Source organism: Thunnus maccoyii, chromosome 3 (genome assembly GCF_910596095.1).
Source record: "Thunnus maccoyii chromosome 3, fThuMac1.1, whole genome shotgun sequence".
NCBI classification, from domain to species: domain Eukaryota; kingdom Metazoa; phylum Chordata; class Actinopteri; order Scombriformes; family Scombridae; genus Thunnus; species Thunnus maccoyii.
Window position 1 is genome coordinate 26,813,660 of NC_056535.1, and position 20,893 is coordinate 26,834,552.

A 20,893-nucleotide genomic window follows, 5' to 3' on the forward strand; every position below is an offset into this window, starting at 1 on the left:
GACAGAAGAGGACTACATCCCTTATCCCAGCGTTCATGAGGTACACACAGTTTACTTTCTGCACAAATAACTCACACTACACTCTATATATTTTATAGATGTCAAAAACTGTAAAGCTACGGTAAAAGGCAAAAGTCAAAAAAAGAAGATGGTTTTCTGCAACAATGAAAGAGTTGCTATGCTTGAGGCAACACATCAACTAGTAGTTAGGTATCAGTGTTCTTTCTCAACATTATTATTTTCCATCACTGTCAGGTTCTGGGTCGTCGTAGCCCTTTTCCACTCATCCTGCTGCCCCAGTTTGGAGGTTACTGGATTGAGGGAACCAATCATGAGCCTAAAGACCCACCAGAGGCAGATCAACCTCCCTGTCCTACCTCCCACATCAAACTGGAGACCAATAGCACCGCCAAGATCTACAGGAAACAATTCATGGGCAAGGTGAGGATGAGAAAAATGGGTAAACAAAATATCCATCTTGATTCGTTTAAACTAGTTTAACTTCTCACTTTATACCAATAGGCTGGGGAAAGTGCACTTGAAATCAACTTTTCTCAACTTTTCTCTGACTACATTGAAAAGAATTTATATTATTTTATACGAATAAAGGGGATGAAGGAAAAGAAAAATGTTCTGGGTTTGTATGTGGGTCCATTTGTTATCATTTGCATGTGGGTTAGCTATTATTCAGTCACCTTTACAACTACTAGGACATTTTTTTCAGGAACATGAAGCAACATGTGGGCTTTCCGAAAAGATAAAAACAAAGAACCACTGTCTGCTTCTGAGTTTTACTTTATTTTGTTTAGCTATGCCATTAGTATTCGTTCCCAAACTGATAAAATAAAGAAGTACATGTACAAGTGCGTACACCACACAAAGTGAAAAAAAAAATTCACAGTGTTGACATATTATGCTATATGATAGTAAACTGTGAAACAATTTGCATACTTGAAAACACTGAATTGTGCATTCAGTATACTGTAAGATTTGTAGAAGTTGGTACATTGTACCTTGTTTCACACCTTTCTCTCAAGGGCAGTTCCACCACTTTCCTTAATTAGAGGACGATTAATCTCCCTTCTCCATTTCTAATTTATTATAGCATTTTTTATTATTGTGTTACCCACTACTGTCAGCAGCACATCCTTGTACTAAAGCTTCTTCTACTTATCTGCCCCCAGGAACACTTTAATTATTACACCATGGATGCTGCCCTGGGCCACTTGGTCTTCTCCATGAAGTATGATGTCATTGGGGATCAAGAGCATCTGCGCTTGATGCTTCGGTACAATTTCCTATTATCTTTATCCCTGACCTGTTTTCTCTCCTATTCGTGCTTCTGTTGCTTAGTCTTCATGGTCCTTGCCTTTTCAATATCCGGCGCAATTTGTCTTTGCCTTTATCCCCTTTTCCTTTTTCTGGTCTCTCTTTCTATTTTCCTCTCTGCAATGCAGCTTTCTTCCCATAACCCTGCAACAATCATGGCTTCAAACATCCATGTAATGCTGTGATTTTTGGCATATACACATAATTTTCCCAAACAGAACAATTCCATACAGTCTTTCCACCCATGACTTGACTGTTCTGGGTTGATTAAGTTTTTTTTTTGTTGTTTTTTTCCCCATTGTGAATAACTTTGAGTTGAGTAATAATGACTCACAGGAAGAAGAGCATTCCCACAGTGATGAATTAAAAAGTATTTCACAATTTGATTGCTATTAATAGGCTATGCTTCAGCGTAACGTCACAAGCCACCAAATAACTGTTCCCATCAGTTTCATCTTCAGTTAGATATGACTTCACATTTGTGCTGCTTATATTACACAGGCAAACAATGTCCACACCACTATTGTTAAAAGGATTGTTACTTTTATGAATGTGCTTATCTGTCTTCTACAACATGAAATTGGCTCATTAACAGTATCTTGTTTGTGAAATATGCTATTTAAACAATTCCATTATAGAAAGTGCTTCATAATACCTGACTAGGTGGACATTTGTTCCATTGAGCTTCTGTTGGTCTTTGTTGAAGTCACAGTGACGTGAAAAATAAGGTTTTCATCACAACTAGTCCTGCTTCTCATAACCTGCAGTTATGTCACAATAAATAGTTCAGAACAACCCTTTCTCCTATAAATTATGTCTATATATGTCTAAATTGTTTACTCAGTTACTTTGTGTTGGCCAATGTAATCGCTGCCTGAATTCTGTACACAGGTCATGAAGTGCAACGTTAGTGAAAGACTGTGATTTTAGTTCAATGTTAATAAACCTGTTGTACTTCAATTCACTGTGGACTTTTTTAAACCAGCCATGATCTTTTCCAAACTTTAACCAAGTTCTGCTGGTGCTTAAACACATAACTATAAAAAAGTTTAGTACGATTGGATACTTTGACGCAAAAAATGAAATATGTTGTCACTGAACATTGGTTTGGCAGAACTTCCCAGATACGTTTACCTTGTGAGGCAGCTGGATTCGTGAGATCACGTCATCCACAAGATCACGTGAGAATACATTTTGTCAGGCTTGTACCAATCAGTGTCACGAATCCAGCTGGCTCGCAAGGTAAGACGGTGATAGACAGATGGTTCATCCAATCACCTGCCAAGTATTTTTTTGAAAGTGCCTGCCCGTTTCCAAACAATTTCGAGATGACTTCTCAGATGGTTCTATATAACAAACCATCTGGCGTGTCAGGTTACAGACACATTGTGATTTAGGCGGTATTACATTTCCTGTAAAATATTTATTTGCTGCTGCAATTTAGTAGTATATAAATGTAATATCTCGGCTTGCCAGGAAATAGTTTTATTCATGTTTTTTTATTAAGTAAATAATGAATGAATCTAATGAAAATTAATTGAAATAATTCAATTAATCTGTTGAAATAAGAAGACAATCATAGATTAGCAAAAGATGCTGCTTTCGTATCCTTAGAAACACAACAAAACATGTCCCTGAGTCCAATAGAGATGTGTGTTAGTCATTTATGTTCTAATCGTTGTGTAATACTGTGAGTACAAATATAAGCGTTCAAATGTTTGTGTGGTACAGCACTCAAGCCTCTCCCTATAAATATTGACGTAAAAAACTGTGCCACAAAGTGCTCAACAATCAGCACACTATTCATTCGTGTTGTACAAGTATAATGCCTCCCACCCACCCAACCTCGTACTCACTCTCTGAAATGCTCTCCTCCTTCACACTCGGCTAAAGACAGACGAGGGGGAGAGAGGCAGAACTCAATGCACCACATAACCTGTGAATTAATTTTAGCACCCGAGAGACTCCACTCCAGATTTTAATAGCTGCATTCCCTCTTTGTTAATGGAGCTTTAGAGTGGATGAGTATGTAGCGAGGTAACAGTCACTCAGCCCTCAACATTTTTTACCTGGTGATGTTTTCCATTGGGTGGGCACCACCCACACTCACTCCATCACCCCAGTCAAACTCACTCCCCTCAGCTGTTGTAGTCACACGCACTGACTCACAGTCCATATTTAAAGTACTGACTGTATGCAAAGATCTACACTAGCCTTTTTTAAAATTTTACCATTAATACACTATACACAGCAAAAACACCAACTTATATTCTTTAAGTTTATATTCTTAAAAGTTGTTTAGTGTTTGGATTCTTCTGTTTAAAATGGCAACTGTTACTCGCAGATTTTAACAGTTGTAGCTAGCTAGCTAATGAGGATAACTTTAGCTCCATGAATTGATTGAAAACTGACCTTCTAATGTTTCCAGCTGATTGGTTTTAAAACAAGAATCTTGTCAAAGGGGTCTTAAAAATACATTTGATAACTCAGAGGATATTGTGCTAAAAGACTGAGGCTAAAGCTGTATGTCCCGGGTCAAACGGTCAGCATCCATTAGTTAGATATGGAAATGAAAAATAAGCATTGTTCTTGTATTGCAGTGTAGAGATGGTTCATCTTAGTATGATAACTTGGATTATAGTCTAACCCTGTGTGGCTGCTTAGCTTACACTCTCAGTATGTTTTCACTTTTTAAGCGAAACTGCTTTTAGGACTAACCACTGTGTTTGGCAAATGTAACGCTATCTCAGGAAATAATTGGCTTGGGTTGCTGGAGTGTAAACTTCCCCAAATCCAATAAAAATCCATTCCTTACACACTTATGTTTTTGGAAAGGCTCAAAATTGTTGCTCTTATTACAGGCCCATGCACACCACTTCAGCATGTGAGGAAATCTGAAGCTTACCTGCGGTGCCTAGTTATGGTTGCTAAGCTATGATTGGACAATCGGTGTTCATGGGAGGGGCTTGGGGAGCAGTCAATTATCAGCATTTTGTGGCTTGTTTGTTGCCTTGAAATTCAGCGTTTTCTCTAAATGTACATTTTTTCGATTTAGTGAACAGTTGTGGCAATTGTATTGTGATGCTTTTGGGGCAACAAGGATGTGAACAGTGTATGCGATCCTGCATTGGTCAATACACTAAGTGGCTGCTGTATAACTAACCCCTGAGAATAATTGTTAAGTAATTTAAAGTACTCCAGTAATTATCTCACTAAATGTGAGCTACTATCAATTGTTCTGACTTTCTACACATAGATCACTTTGTAGAACTCACTGGCTTTTCCTCTTTGGATAGATCAGTGACCCCCTAGAAAAGTAATTTGACTTTCTCATAAGCAATCTTTGCACAAATACATGAAGTGTAAAGACCATTATGTTCCCAGCTCCACACAGCATCTATTGGAAAGGTCCCCTTGGAATTTGTGATTCACTTGCATGACTGCAAGAAAGCATCAAAGAAAGAAACCATTAAAGCAGGAGAATTGATTTGGATTAGTAATAAAACAGCGAGCATGTTGACTTTTCAAGCTGTTTGACTTTCAGCACCAAGCTAAAAACCCACCATGATGTGATTCCCATCTCCTGCCTTACCGAGTTCCCCAATGTGGTTCAGATGGCCAAGGTAGGCAGTTGATATTGTGCCAAAAAGATTGTCATAAAAATATTTTTCTGCATACAGTATAATTAAAACGTACCTTTTCACTTACAGCTTGTTTGTGAAGAGGTAAACGTGGATAGGTTTTACCCTGTCCTCTACCCAAAGGTAGGCCCTATTTTTCATTGTGATATTTTTCAATTATAATTATTTCTCTTGGCACTTACCTCCATGTAACTTACTGGACACTTTACCCTCTCGTCCTCAGGCATCAAGGCTCATTGTCACCTTTGATGAGCATGTGATCAGCAATAACTTCAAATTTGGGGTTATTTATCAAAAGTTTGGCCAGGTGTGTACACTGCGGAGATACTGCTCCTAATCTTTGCTTTTGAAGTCACTCCTCCTGAAAATGTCCTTCACTTCCTCCTTACAGACATCAGAGGAGGAGCTGTTTGGCAACATGGAAGAAAGCCCTGCCTTTGTCGAGTTCTTGGAATTTCTGGGCCACAAGATCGAGCTTCATGACTTTAAAGGGTTTGGATGTTTTTCAGTTCAATTCCCTTCCTATTTCTCAACAGCAGACTAAGCGCTTTTTGGTTCATTCTTAGTATAGCGCTCTACATCATGTCTTGTCAGAAGCGGGCCATCATTCATTTTGCTATTGATCAGACTTGGCTTTAAATTAATCCCTGAAAAAGCGAGTTAGAGTGTCCTGATATTTGTAGTGTTGCTGACATCATGATTGAATAGGCAGAAGAAGTGCCCTTGGCATTCCCTCAGTGATGAATGAGCGTAGAAGGACCGGGTGTTCTGACGGCACGTACTTATGTTCCACTCCTAACACTGCTTTGTTCTTCTCTATCTTGCTCTTAGTTGGTCACCTCAATCCCCTCCTTGCCATCTCCTATCATTTTATTCTCTTTCTTTTTCATGCTTCTGCCCTTAAATCTCCTCTTTCTGCTTCTCCTTTTCTTCTCCAGGTTTCGGGGTGGGCTGGATGTCACTCACGGGCAGACGGGGACAGAATCTTACTACACAAGTTTCCATAATAAGGAGATTATGTTCCATGTGTCCACCAAGCTGCCTTACACAGAGGGAGACTCGCAGCAGGTATAGTTACATTCCAGTGATTAATTAACAGGGTAACTAATAGCTGTTTCAGCACAGTTTTCAATATCCTCGACTAATTGATTTGTAAAGGTCTCTTCTTGTGACTTCTTCATGTGTCGGACTGTAGCAGCAGCAGAAGCTAATGAGTCAGGGTGGTTGAAATCCAAAGTGTTGATTAAGTAAGACGAATAATTATAATCTGTAATTGCCCTAGTTCTGAGGTGCGAAGTGATAACTAAAATCATAAATGGAATATTCAAGAACTTTTACTTTACCTTTAAATCCCTACTTGTGCTTTACAAGTGTGCCACAGATATTACTGAAATGTAGGTTTGCAGGTTTGATGTCCTCACTTACTCTCCTGTCCTAGAGAAACATCATTTTTTGAGGGTTGTCATTTCCACACATTGCAGTTTTATCTTCTGGCACTTTAGTTACTGTAGTTTTGAAGCTGAAGACTTCTTTGACACCATGTTGCAATAAGCTTGCATTAGTCCTCAGCTGCTCTTCGCTGCCTCTCAGAGTGGTTTGAACTTAGTTACCACAGTAACCCTGCACAGACTGTCCATATTGCCAAGGCATGAAGAGAAACAGAAGACATAAACAACACCCACATGGGATGATTCATGAGGGAACTCGAGAAAAGGAGGCAAGGTGCAGCCATAATAACATAGCATTATTTCAGGATGGAGAAAGCGCAGAATTAATGGAGCCTGATTTGACTGAATTTGATCTGATTTGAGCGGATATACAGCATTAACAGATGTCATGTGTCTCAATCCAGACCCACGCTTGCTGAGTTCATTTTAAGTGTCTAACTGTCCGTGATGACGCTCGAGTTACGCAGTCCATCTGCACAGAGAAAGTGGGATGAATGTTATTCAGCTATCTGGGTTCAGAAAGCCCTTGTGTGAGTAAATATTAAATCTGACAGCCAGTAAGCTCAGGGATGATGCAGTAGTAACCCGGCCGCTCTGCTTTTGCAGCCACATGTATCCTGTTCCCCTTTCAGCCTTCACCACTGTCTTACATGCTAAGACATTTCTTCAAAATGGGAAAAGGTACATTTTTGACAAAAAAAGTACCCAGAATTTCATCGTCTTTTTGAGTATTTAAAACATTTTCTATTCATTAGGCATGTACTTAATGTGTATGGCATATGTATGGCTGTTATAACTTCAACAAGCCTGAAACAGATGGTTGATTGCTCTTATGTGAACAAACAGAATGACATAACAGACAGAGGCTGTAAAGTAATCGGGCTGATATACTGGAAAAGAATCATATATAAAGCCCAGATTAAATATTTGCTGTGTTGTACTGTGCCCACAATTGATCTACTCTTGAGACATTTTATAGCAGCACCAGCTAACACTAAAGTCAATATCACCAAATGTGAAGTGGCTTTGTTAAAAGGCAGTACTAGTGTAGTGCTAAATAGCATGATGATTGATGGAGGGTAATCAACGCTCGCTGTTGCTGAGCAGGTGTCACGATGTTGGAGGCTTTTACTGAGGAGCAACACGGGAGCTGGGTCTGTTTTTGCCAAGACTGTCTTCACTGAGCATTTCTGTTTATCACCAAACTCTATCTGGTTGCAAAATCTGATAAATGTGCTTCCACTCACATGCTGTTGAAAGGCCTGGGTCACACTGTCTCCATGATAAGAATCTATTTTGGTGGGCTGAACAGAATTCATTTTGACGTTCTTCCAGCATCATAGTATTTTTTGAGTATTTTACTGTTTGATTGCGACATTTCTGGACAACATTTAACAAGTCTCAAACAAGAAATTCACCCCAATGAAGACAGAAAAGTCATATGTTCTCTCATATTTATGTGAGCTTGCAAGCCCGAAATAAGAGTTCTTAGCGAAAGGCAACAAGGTGAAGACATCGATTCATGTTTCAGCAGAGGAAGAAGCCCCTAATGCTTGGCAAACACCAAGCTTTTTAAAAGATATTGCTTGGATAAAATTTTAATATCAGGCGCTCCGTCCTCCAAGTGCACGAATGTCCTTCTGGTTACTTCGAGCTTTTTGGCAACAAGGAGAATACAGCCATTCAACAGCAATGATTTTGGTCACTAACACTCAGCCATTTGTATTATCATTAACTATTTCTGTTTTACTTTGTGTTGCCTCCACTGGTATTCAGGTTCATTCATGTTCACACCATCAACAGCCTTTGAAAGCTTGGATCTAAATTATTCAAGCATAGTCATGGCTACATTCAGTGTATAGGGACTTTTAACAAAATACCAATGAAGACATGATACAGCACTGGATCAACTTTAACTGGTGTCACAGTAGCAATTCACAAAAACAGTCAGTTAATAGGTGTGCTATATTTATTCCCAGTCAATCTTTCAGTGCAAATCCTTGAAGTGATTCTGTGACAGACAGACCTGTGTTTGTGATTCTCTAACTGGTTATTAAAGATGTGTCTGCTCTTGTTAGTTTTGTTTATCTGTGTCATCCAGCTGCAGAGGAAGAGGCACATAGGCAACGACATTGTGGCCATCGTGTTCCAGGAGGAGAACACACCCTTTGTACCAGACATGATCCAGTCCAACTTCCTGCATGCATATGTGGTGGTGCAGGTGGAGAACGCTTGTACAGACAATGTCACCTACAAGGTTGGTTTTGAGGACATGTGTGACCTGTAAAACCCTTTTTGCATTCACTCATTCATTATTCAGGAGCTTGTATTCTTCTGTGTGTCTTTTTTAAAAGTGTCACCAGTGATATGTATCATGTATCACAGTGTGTCTCGCAAAGGGGTTTCATAGCCTCTGGTCATCTGAGCTCTCCTCTCTCCTCCAGATGTCTGTGACAGCGAGGGATGATGTACCTTTCTTTGGGCCTGCTCTGCCTGACCCTGCCATCTTCAAAAAGGTCAGTGGTCACACCAGTGCACAAAGTAAATTCCACTTTACAAGCAGACATCATAAACCTTCCTTCACTCTGCATTCTCTTCTCTATGTATGCCTTCCTCAGGGCCCAGAGTTGCGTGAGTTCCTCTTCACCAAGCTCATCAATGCGGAGTACGCCTGCTACAAGGCTGAGAAGTTTGCCAAGCTAGAGGTGAGAAGAGTGTTACAATGCAAACATCGGCATGGAGGTGTGAATACTTGTAGTGTGTGTGTACATGTGTGCACACATAAGCACACACCTGCATAGATGTGCATCCTGCTGGCTGTATTCTTCAAAGGAAGTAATTTCAAGTGACAACATAGATTTATTTCATCTATGCTTTCTCAACCAACCACAAAGCAAATGAGCTCTAGTCCTGATGTTTAACATCCTGATGTGGTGATGTTGTATCATTTTCTTCTGTGCTAACCACATGATTTAATTTTAAATCACTAACTAATTTGCATCTGTCAAATTTCAGATAAGTGCCAGTACTTGTGTGAACTGTCCTTGTTGTTTGGTTTCAGGAGCGTACACGTTCAGCCCTGTTGGAGACTCTGTATGAGGAGCTGCACATCAACAGCCAATCCATGATGGGTATGGGTGGAGATGAAGATAAGCTGGAGAACGGAGGCGGAGGAGGAGGAGGAGGCTTCTTTGAATCCTTTAAGGTACAGCTCCATCCCTCATTTGATGAGACGCACTGTTAATCTGCAACTCCACATGCATGAGAGAGAATGGTAATGAGTGGAGAAACTTTTAGGATGCTTTTTTTTCCTCCCCTGTCTCTTGGCTGGGATTCTGGGTATTCACACATGAGAAAACAAAGCATAAAAAATTGTCAGTATCTCAAAGGACCAGTCCTGTGGCATTTGATTCCCTCACTTGGCTTGGACTGCTGAACTCGGTGTGTTTTCACATGATGGTGTGGTTTTGAGACTGGGAAGCATCCTGTTGTGTATGAAGGGCACTGACTGAGAGTGCTCCATCAATGACCATTAGGGGTGGTGGAGCGTAGCCCAGCCGCTGAGGCACAGCAGTGGGAGCTGTGATTGTGTGTGCCTGATGAACGATTTAATGACCCCTCATTAGGGAGCTGATGATGCAGTTTGCATGTCTCCCCATGGGCAAGTGTTCCCTTGCTGTTTTTCCTCTTTTCTCTGAGTCGCTGACTAGTTCTCAGCCATCTTTTCTGTATTTCTCTGCAATGTGAGAGAAATGAATCCACTTTTATCTCAGTCTCTCTGTCTCTCTGTTGTCTCTTTGGATCCATCTGTTTCCCATACCATCCCACAAATCCTCTCTCTCTTTTTCTTTCTACCTGTCGAGAGCTATCGTGCCGCCTCTCCTTCTCTCTTTCACACCTCCACAAATTACATGTGCAAAGATGCCACACGCTCTCTCTCTTTCTCTCTCTCTCTCTCTCTGCCTCTGTCAAGCTGTGTAGATTCTGCCGTCCTGCTGTCTCTCCTACTTTCTCTCATAGTCCTGGTCTCCCTTGCTCACGCTGTGTCTCATCTCCCCCTCCCATGACATAAAACCCCACTATAGACTCACCTTTGTTGAATGACGACTCAGTACATAGGAAATGCGGTTTCATCCTCCTACACTTCAAAGCCTACACTCATCTCGACCTTCTGTGAACCTACATTTCTTTCACGCAGTCTCTCCCTCCTGCCTGTTGACCTGCACTGCCCCTAAGTGTTCAAAAATATTCCTGCATACAAACATGTATATGTACATGTGCACACACAAATACAGACACATTAAACACATTTGTGCCCTCAGAAATTCATCACGTTTATTCTACAGTGATCACATGTATAAGCTCTTCGAAATAGGTTCAGTATGTAGTCATATTGACAGTATGAGTAGCAGTAGACAAAACTAAATATTTATTTAAAAATAATTGGCCAAATGGAGCAGTCTATTAAAAAAATGAACATTTCTGACAATGCATAAAATATATCTGCATACGTAATATAATTAGGAACATATTAGTCAATATGTTCCAGTGATTATGACCAAAATTTGTGAAATAACAGTGGGAATAAAACACACTGTGTGTATTTATTTACTAATATGCACATGTACAGTACATCCGCATTTGAAATGGACTTAATTTGGACTTAATTTGAGCATAGATTCATATATACTGTACGTGTGTGGTATATAATGCCTTGAAATATTGGTCAGTGTGTTGCGTTTCCACATAGTATCAAAGTGGATCCACTGACAGTATCTCCTCGTTTCTCTCTGTAGCGGGTCATCCGCAGCAGAAGCCAGTCTATGGACGCCATGGGCCTCAGTAACAAGAAGTCACACACAGTCTCCACTAGTCACAGTGGCAGCTTTACCCACAATCCCGCAGAGAGCCCCAAAACCCCAGGGATTGTAAGTAACGCAGTTTGGTTCACATATGATGCCCACCCAACACATACATTCATGATACAAAATTTCTACAGTATTTCTACCTTTTCACAGCAGTGGGTAAATACACATACGCACACCTCTAACCCCGGTTCTTTCTTACCAGCAGCATTTTAACACTTTACTTACATCAGTAGTTTAACATCAAAGCGCTCGCTTTCATTCCTGACATTTTAAATTCATTCTTGCTTTGTACTAAAGCAGCTTTCACTGATTACCTTTTTTCCATTTACAGCTTATAGAGTTCCTATTAATGACAAGTTTTTTTGTTTGGAAAATTAACAGCATAATTCATTCTCAGCATTTCATCCATTCTCATCTGTTGAGAGAATCCTCATCACCCCATAGTGTGACAGTTAAAAATCTAGTATTAAAAAAAAAAATAGTGTGTCCATTGTGGAATGAATTCAACAATTTCCTTCCTCAGTACAAGGTGACTCTGATTGTTTGTGAGCCCCGGTTTAGTCTCTGTCCTGGGTCTTGAAGTGAGCTCAGTGTAGCAGCTGTTTGACTACCCAGACTCCCTCCCTCTTTAATGTGCTTTTGTCATGACTGCACCCTCCTGTAAATGTTATAACTTCTCTACGCAGTCGTGTATATGTGCATGTGTCGCTGTAGTATATGCATGGCACAAGCCACAAATATAAGAAGCTCACTGTCCTGTTTGTATTTCTTTCAAAGGTGGGGTTGATTATGTTTCAACTCAGTTCATTTGCAGTGTGGAATTTGGTTATTGACGATATTTTGAATTAGAATTAAATTAACCCCAATTCTGAAAGAATTAAAGTTTTCTAAAAGCTACCCATTTGGATTGTGTCCTCTTTGCCCTTTTGTTACTTCTGAATGCATCACTAAACCGACCTGTATCCTTCAGGGCAGAAACTGCTGACATGCCTGCTACCTCGGTGGCCCTCTTACTGCTGTCATCTACTGCTGTGCCCTCCTGTGTCGAACCCCAGGCTGCTTTTGCTCCAAAAAGCTTCTCACTGTTATTTTAATATCATGTGTCCTCTATTAAGTCATGCTGTGAGCTCCTTTTTAAGCTCTTTTGCACCGTGTTGTTGAAATTCTGTGTGTTGTGCGCATGAGATCTTATGATGTATTCTTTTCTTTTCTTTACCCCTCCTGCTTTTTCAATCTATCATCTCTTTTCTCTCTCTGCTTCCCCTGCCCTGCCTTGTTGGTCCTAAGTCATTGCTTGTCCCAGGGAAAAGTCCCAGTAAATATGGACGGCGAGGCAGTGCCATAGGGATAGGAACCATAGAAGAGGTTCATGTATATTTTCTCCCTTCTTGTTTACTATTTTTTTTGTCTCTGGTCTTAACTTTTCTAATGTCTTTTTATCATGTGAGTGTACAATTAGTAGTTTTTAGAGTCAAATGTGCCTGCTCAATGTTTTAGTTCCTGTGGCTGTGAGAGATTTTCTGATATGTAGGTTTAATAAATTATGCCATTTGCTTAGTTATAGTTTTAATTATAATTTCATTCATTTCATTGATTCATACAGTGACTAAACCCCCTTGCATTCATGTATTATGACAGAGGGAATGATTTATCATGGACTGAGAGATGCTATAGCTCATTTACTTTGGCCTAAATCCTTCCTGTATTGTAAATACTTTTTACAGTTAGATGATTTCATTTTTAATGATTCCTGTTTTCTTGTTTCATGTTATGCTTTCCATGGCAGCAGATCTCAGGGCCTCATGCATGAATTCCTTCACTTCATTTGACTTTTAAAGTTGTTATCAAACACTTTGAGATAAAAGCAATAACGTCAGTAAAGAAAATGGTGCGCAGACTCCCACTTATGTTCTTATACATAGTAACTCATGATGAATCATACCGCATCTTAAATTAGAAGTGTGTACCAGACATTTTGAAATTTGAACAAGTAAACTCTTCAATCTGACCTCAATACTTAAATCATAACTAAATAGAAAACCCAGCAGAAGGCTTTCTAAAGGGAAAAAAGGCGCTAAAGCCTGATATAAAAGTTAAAATAAGAGAATTAATCTGAAAATCTATCTTAACTTGTGTGTTAATATAAAATAAATTCCTGTCTGAAGCCCACTGCATCATGGATTTGTAAAACATGTTGCCAAATGTGTCATTACATCATCAGTCCATCAGTTCATAATTTCTTCACAGTACATATATTTTACATGTAGATACTTCCAGTAGCCTACCTTGTCATGTACTGTATTTCATTTCTACTGTGGTTGTGAAACGGTTACACTGTCCCCATAGTGTGTCTGACTTTCCTCTCCCTACCTGCTGTCAGTCATTGATAATTCCTGGAAAAAGCCCAACCAGGAAAAAGTCTGGGCCCTTCAGCTCCCGTCGCAGCAGCGCCATTGGCATCGAGAACATCCAGGAGGTCCAAGAGAGGAGGTGAGAGGACGGAGCAGAACTGATAAGCAGGGAGTGGGTAGTGAGGAGAGAGTAGTGTTGCAACAGATGGAAACAAGGACATTAAAATGAGGAATTCAGCTAATGGAAGATACACTGTGGAAGATACAGGCTCTTGTTGGATAGCTGTCTTGATTAAGAAAGGGGATTATGAATGATTTACGCTGTTTGTTGTGCTTTGGTGTTTCTTGAATTACAGAACTATTAAAATGTTACATGATTTCTGGGTTGTAACAACTGAACAGGAGCTTCATAGCAACCAAAATCACCTAATGGATTATGCTTAATACTAATTACTTACTTATATGAGGTTTAAATCCATGGAATATTACTGTCTCTGGATGTAGGAGATAGGAGCTGTCAGACCAGATAGACAGATGCTTTCTTTAACAATGGTTTGCTATATAGAACAGACTTTTCTGTTTAATACCAGTGATTTTTCTGCAGATATTTACCACCCTAGACCATTTTCTTTTAGACAGTGAGGGAAGTATACTAACAGGTAAAAGTGAATGTAAGAACTGATTCATTAAAAGATCTATCGACATGAAACTTGACCAGCTTCCTCAAAGTAGATGCTGCTGGGTTTTTTTATAGATCATGTAAGTATTGCTGTCAAAGGTTAACTTATTGTCTACTGTAGTACCAAAGTACTCATAAGACTCTGTGATTTCTACCTCTTGGCCAGTAATCACATTGTTGCCTGCGGTGTAGTGGTGACAGCTAAAATCAAAGAACACTTTCTTGGTTTTTGTCACATTTAGTTCTAAAAGGTCAACTAAAATGTCAACAATAGTCAAGTCTCAGGTTGTGGATTGTGGCACTTTAAGACCACTTTTTCTGATCAGGTAATGTGCATGTGTTGTAACATTAACTTACAGTATTTTGATGTCTCAATCTCCATCCCAATCTCCGTCCCTGAAGCCGGGAGGTGTCACCCAGCACCCAGAGGTTACCGGACAGCAGCCTCTTGTCACAGGAAAACAAATCAGACAACTCCTCCAATCATAGTTCTCCAGAGTTTGCTGCTACTAAGAACAGGTGACTATTATTTAAATATATGATCTTATCTTATACAATATAATATTCCTGCAAATTGGGAAGTTATTTGTGGTGGTTTATGCCTTAGATGTGTGGGGTTGCATTTGTATACATTGAAAAAACTGATTATCTCCTCGAGCATCCACCTTAAAAGCCTAGTTTCTAATGCTTTCTAGCATTTGTAATGCAACATGCTGAAGCATTTACATGTCCCATTTCAAAATGTCCCTTTCTGGTTATTTTTTCTCAAATTATTTTCCAAATGTAGCTTGTTAATTTGTCATCTCTCATTTTACAGACATTACCCACATGACAGGTTTGATTTAAATGTCTAGTTTAGATGAAAGGGTAGAATACATTTTTGACTTTGTATTTACATCATGCATAAACATGGGGATTGTGCAATGCATAATGTTGTTAAGTAATGTTCTCAGTCATAATTAAGTCAGTGCACGCTTAATCTTTAGAAGATTAGGTACATGCATATACCTGAGTTAATCTGAGACAAGATATCTGACACAGATGCAAACACACCTCTGTCTACTATCTAAGGGGAATAGATGCGGAACAAAGATGCTGAATTAATTTGACTCTTGAAATGAAAAATAATAAACACAAAAATGGAAAAAAGACCATTGTGATCATGCCGCCCAAATAAATTCAATGTAAGGGAAACACAGGCGTTTGTGCGGTCAGAGTGACCCAGGTGTGTAGTTTGGCGATGTGTTGCAGGGCGCCGTCCATCCCCGAGGCTCAGGACCTTTCCCGCTCCTCCTCCAACGCCAGCAGCTTTGCCAGCGTTGTGGAGGAGCACGAGAACGAGCATGAGGCCGAGGAGGAGTACGACACTGGACTGGTGGGTAGAGAGTGATAACACATCATTAAAGTGCATGTCTCTTCCCTAATCCAAAACAGCAGGCAACCTCTCCCAGTTGATGACATGTTTATATTACCATTTGTTTAACTAATTTTATTTGTTTTTTTCTTTGTTGTTCGCTGTTACCTGAACAGCTGAAAGGATGTGAGATGGTTTGATGGATTTCACCACATCCCAGTAATGACAGGTTTCAAAATGTATTGCATAGAAATGCATATTACTAGGTCCATGTGTTTCTTTCGCCATTTTGTATTCAAAAACAAAAGAAAAAAAAGTAAATGCATATACAGCCGCAGAGTAGAGCTATGATTCTGATTATGTTCCCTGTCAGACACCAAATTGCTTGTTCTTGTTGTTGGTATCTTGTATTGTTGGTAAAAAAAGGAAATATTTCTAACTTCCTTTTACCACTCCTGCAGGAAAGTGTATCCTCTGTTACGCCACTGAAGAGAGACTCATTTGGGTACAGCTCTGGGGTGGAGGACAGTGCGTGCAGTACCAGCCAGGGAGGTTTTTCAGGTGAGTTAAATAGAAGAAGAGGAAAGGGCTCCTCATATTACTAGGCCAGTGATAGCCTGAAGGTGTGGGAAGCAGACAAGTTACTAAAAGGTCGACTGTTTCACACATCCAGAGTATCTGGGGGAAAATCTAGATGAGGCATATTTAAGAATAACACTCTCTGCTTCCTGAGCAATTAATATTTGAGTGCCCTTCAGTGATGAGTGCACCAGTCCAGCTCAGTGCCAGCAACAGAAGGCCTGCGAAAAAAGAGCTCTGACTCTTCTTAAATGAGTGAAGTTCACTATGCCTAAAAATTACAACGTTATCTATGATTCCCACACAACTTCTGTTATGCTGCACTTTTTTTTTCTGTCACTAATGATTCACCCTGAACCATTAATCTTTTGGATGCTGGGGTATCCTTTTTTTGGCTAGAACAGCTGGCAGCATTATGTGCTTGAGTTTATTAACCATGACAGCAACACATCTGTCGCCTCCCTCCCAGCAGCTTCTCGTCCTCAGCAGCAACCTGACGGAGTGAAGGCGTCAGAGCCAAAAGCGACAGACAGCCGGCCCAAGACAGAGCGCCCCCCGCAGGAGCACAAGTTCTCAGCGGTGAGACAAAGTGCTTGGCGTCAGTCATTAGGTGACACTCAGATGGTGTCGTTGCATGTGGAGATTTTACAACGTCACTCGAATGAGTGTTCCCTCTGATGTAGTACTCAATTATCTTATTGAGATTCAAAGTTCATTGTTTCCTCAGGGTCCGTTTAGTAGCTTTTCTGGGGCTTTCGATCCTGTCACATGATAGTAGATGTTCACATTGCCATTGTTTCTGAGCACTCTAAAATCATCTTTTTAAAACAACATGGATGAAGATGTCGAAAGCTTCAAAACAGTTACTAAATGGATCTTGAGGTGAGATTGTTTTGTCAATAACAGTTTGATTAACAATGAAAGTATTCAGCAGAAAGACCACAAATTCATCGGTGCCAGTTTCATAGGTGTGAGGATTTGCTGCTTGGTCTATTTGATATATCTGGTTGTTATGGATACTCTTTTATTGCATATGTTGATATTAACGATGTCATCATCTCTCCTTGTGTGTATGCAGAACTGTTAGCCACGCCCCACTGATCACTACATCGACATCCATTTTCAGGTTGGACATAACGTTGATATGTTAATTAAAGTATAGGTTTGCAATTTTTCAAGTCTGGCCTAAAACAATAGTCAGGTGCTTAAATGAACATTGACATGTTTTTCTTGCTGTAATCATTCCTCCTGTTCATACTGGCCACTAAGAGACCCCTTCATGATGCACTTTAAATGTAACTGATGGGGGACAAAATCCCCAGCCCTCCGTCTGTGCAAAAATGTATTTAAGAGTTTATTTGAAGCTAATATGAGGCTTCAGCTGTCCAACTTAGTCAAATCAAGTCAATATCTTTCAAAGTTACCAATTTTTTAGTGCCATATTATGCAGCTGAACAGGAAAATACTGTCCGTCGAGACACAAAAAGAGGGACTGTTTAACTAAAACGACTGGAACTGTTGAAGATTTTTTATTTGACAAGCTCCTTATATTATCTTCAGATAAAGTTTTAAATACATTTTTGCTCAAAACTTAGGGATCTTCTAATGGTCAATATAAATGGGAGGAATCATGACAGCAAGCAAAACCTGACTATTGTTTTAAGACAAACTTGAAAAATTGTGAGCATATCCTTTAATGACAGCACGACTGCAAAGATATCTTTCTTTATCTTTTTTAGGCTGTTTTCCTCTCTCTCCTCATCTTTTTACCCTTCACTCACTTTCTCTTCTTTTATGTTCATCTGTGTATCTCTCCCATTTCCCTTTCTCTGTCTCAGCTTTCCCTCAAGAGGCACATCTTGCCAAAAACGAGCCAAGGGCATGTGAACTCAAACACAGACGCAGAACAGGAGCAGGAGTTAGAAGCCAGATGAAGAGACTGACTGATCTTCCTTTGTATGTTTGGCATGGATCTGCTGCCTGTCATGACAGACACCTCGCTCCATGGACATGTACCTATAGCCTCCATTCCAGCTCCATCTGGCACCCTTCTTGAAAGCTCAAGGCAAAGGAAAAGAGACCTCCGCACCCACGCAGCATCACTACTGACTGTCATCTGTCAGCTGGTTTAACAGAATAACTCTGCCCGCCTGCTCATTCTTCAGGCCAGTAAGCTCCAAAACCTTGTTTGCCCTCTTTTAAAGATCAGGATTTGAATGAAGGTTTAATCTTGTGACTGAAAGCACGATGAAAGAAACCAATCAAACCATTTAGCTTGTGAAACAGTGGGTCTGCAGAGAGGAGAGTTGTACTAGAAAGGAAAATGGTTTATTTTTTAATGTCAACCTCACATCCCACTGTGATATTGTACATGGGTCCAACTTTGATGTGCTGAGTGTGTGTTTGTGTGGCTGTCTGTCGGGCCATGTTTTTGTGTTTAATTAATGATCTATTCTTCTGAGTATTCTGCAGTGGATATTTGTCGTGTTTTACGACAGCTTCCGTACATTTGTCACGTTTTTGATGGAGGGCATTTCTTTGATGCGGTTGTTGGTGGCTGTAATAGCATCAATCACCTTCTTCTTAGGTGAGTGAGGGATGAAATATACTACAAAAAATGTATCTGCAATTTTTAAATTCAAATTCTAATTGTACAACAGTAAATCTGTAGATAAAAAATACATATTTTAACATAACTGTTGATGCTATATGGTTATAGTAAAAAGCAGAATTACTGTAATGCCCCAACCAGCAACATGCATCCTCAATCCACAATTCAAGGTACTGCTGTTTAGAAGTTTGTCTCCAAAATGCTCTTTGTCACGCACCACTTGTTGATTTGATGTCTGTGTACAGGTGTGTATACAACGATACTGTGCATGGTGTAAATCTGCTTGCAAAAAAAACTCTCCTCTGTACACTGGTGCCATGCTTGACATAGAAGTGTTGTCCCTGTGATTTGTGTTTTATTGAAAACCAGCCAACATCTCCAGATGCAGTGCACATTGCTGATAGAGAGCCAAAAACCAGTTTCCTACTTCATTTGTAAAGTGTAATATACATATGTGACCTAAGCACTACATTTTCAGAGTTATACCGAAATGGTGACCTTTTGAAAAACCTGATTTGTCGCTGAATATGAATTACACTGTGACTCGTCTTGAAGTTGCCTTTATCATGATTGTGTCACATGAGCTGCTGTGAAGGAGGGTCATATTTAAAGGCTTTGCGTTGCCAGCTGGCTTGAATGTAAAACAAGGTAGACATGTATTTATTTGTACATATCTGCTGCAGCGAATGGTGATAATGTGTTGACTGCTGACCACAGTAAACCTGAGTCTGAAACAGCTCACCTTTCCTGAGTGGAGAGGCTTTTCCCTATCTTCAGTTTGTTATGAAGGAAAGAACTGACACAAGGATTTTTTTTTTGTTATTTCAGTGATGAGAGTGAAGCAGACATGATATTTATTGTCTAAAGTGAATTAATGATAGCATTTACAGTATGTGAAATTACAACAGATTTGAAGACACTGGAAACAAATGCAAAACACAGCCTGTTAATGTATACATATAGCTACAAATCACTCAGAACAAATTAAAATATTCAGCATTTGACTCTACTGGAAAATGGCTTAGTTCACTTTTTAGTTCATAATGACACATTTGTGTATTACAGCCTTTTGAAGTCAATATTATGAATTGAAGGACATGATTTCAAATGATTTTCCTCTGGGCTGGAAATGCTTGAGTAGATGGATTACGCCCTCTTGTGGCTCTGTATTATTATTGCACATCACTATGTGGTTCCATTCATCTAACTGTGCTTGCACTGTACGCCAATGGCCGATCCAAACCACAACAGATTGGGAGCGAATCTTCTATGTGCTCAATTCAAATGATTGTATTTCTGTTCTTGTCTGCTTAAGCCCTTGTTCAAAATATTTGTTTGTAAATATTGCTTTACATCCTTTTTTTGTAAATAAAGCCAACAAAAAGGTTTAATAAAGATGAAGATACAAACAATATATCAAAACACTGCGGTTATGTTTCCTTAATAAATGTTGATTGTTACTTATTGCAAATACTTTGGTATGAAATTAGGCATACATTATATGGAGAAAAAAAGTGGCACTTATTGAAAAATGATTGAGGTAATGTAAGGCTTTGACAAAAAAATCCCTCTTCAAACATAATCATTCCTATGAAATAGGTTTTCCAAAACAATTTACAATTTTTGAAAATAAAGCCCTCTATCTGCCTCTCTAACCAATCTCCATACAGTTTTCATTCACATCTCCAGATTCCACCACTTGAAGTCAAACGGTTCCCTGCGGACATTGGAGCCACAATGGACCTCTCCCAGCAGTTTGTGGTAAGAGGCGAAGTCGTCAATGAATGTGCACGTGAGGCCCAAGCCCTCCATCAGTGAGCACATCTCAGCCTCCAGGGCACAGCGTCCATTCACCTTGGGGCCGAAGGGCTTCGGGATGCCAAGGTTTTTCCCCAAGACAATCATGTTCACCTGGAAACGTGACGGATCATGTGAAAACCACAAGTGCTATCAGCTCCTAGAGTTACTTACATCTTGTTAACTGATGAGTGCTTTAATGCCTCTAAAATGGAAACAAGCTTTGGAAAATTAGC

The 20,893-nt window shown here is 39.7% G+C and overlaps 2 protein-coding genes across 3 annotated transcripts in view; one reads left to right on the forward strand and one right to left on the reverse strand.

Moving 5' to 3' along the window:
• On the forward strand, positions 1-18,172 carry rap1gapb (RAP1 GTPase activating protein b). 2 transcript variants are annotated; one of them, XM_042407107.1, is made up of 21 exons: positions 1-40; positions 256-441; positions 1,185-1,288; positions 4,874-4,952; positions 5,040-5,093; positions 5,194-5,277; positions 5,362-5,462; positions 5,909-6,038; positions 8,520-8,675; positions 8,863-8,934; positions 9,037-9,123; positions 9,480-9,623; positions 11,215-11,346; positions 12,574-12,651; positions 13,667-13,776; positions 14,719-14,835; positions 15,550-15,691; positions 16,132-16,231; positions 16,719-16,828; positions 17,328-17,375; positions 18,088-18,172. In XM_042407107.1, the coding sequence occupies exons 2-20, from the start codon at positions 433-435 to the stop codon at positions 17,334-17,336; spliced, it is 1,818 nt and encodes a 605-aa protein (XP_042263041.1). In that variant the 5' UTR covers positions 1-40; positions 256-432; the 3' UTR covers positions 17,337-17,375; positions 18,088-18,172. The 2 variants fall into 2 exon arrangements, with proteins under 2 accessions (XP_042263041.1, XP_042263043.1); XM_042407109.1 differs by lacking the exon at positions 12,574-12,651.
• The window catches only part of LOC121894488 (protein-arginine deiminase type-2-like), a 12,506-nt gene continuing 9,744 nt past the window's right edge, over positions 18,132-20,893 (reverse strand). Inside the window, exon 16 of the mRNA XM_042407106.1 lies at positions 18,132-20,771. Within this exon, the coding sequence (XP_042263040.1) occupies positions 20,538-20,771 (234 nt within the window). The 3' untranslated portion in view covers positions 18,132-20,537. The remainder of the gene's footprint in view (positions 20,772-20,893) is intronic.

Bases quoted from the DNA above. Each gene is read 5' to 3' on its own strand.
- rap1gapb (XM_042407107.1), top strand. The intron at 8,935-9,036 runs GTCAGTGGTCAC...TGCCTTCCTCAG, and splicing joins ACCCTGCCATCTTCAAAAAG to GGCCCAGAGTTGCGTGAGTT. The intron at 9,124-9,479 runs GTGAGAAGAGTG...GTTTGGTTTCAG, and splicing joins AGAAGTTTGCCAAGCTAGAG to GAGCGTACACGTTCAGCCCT.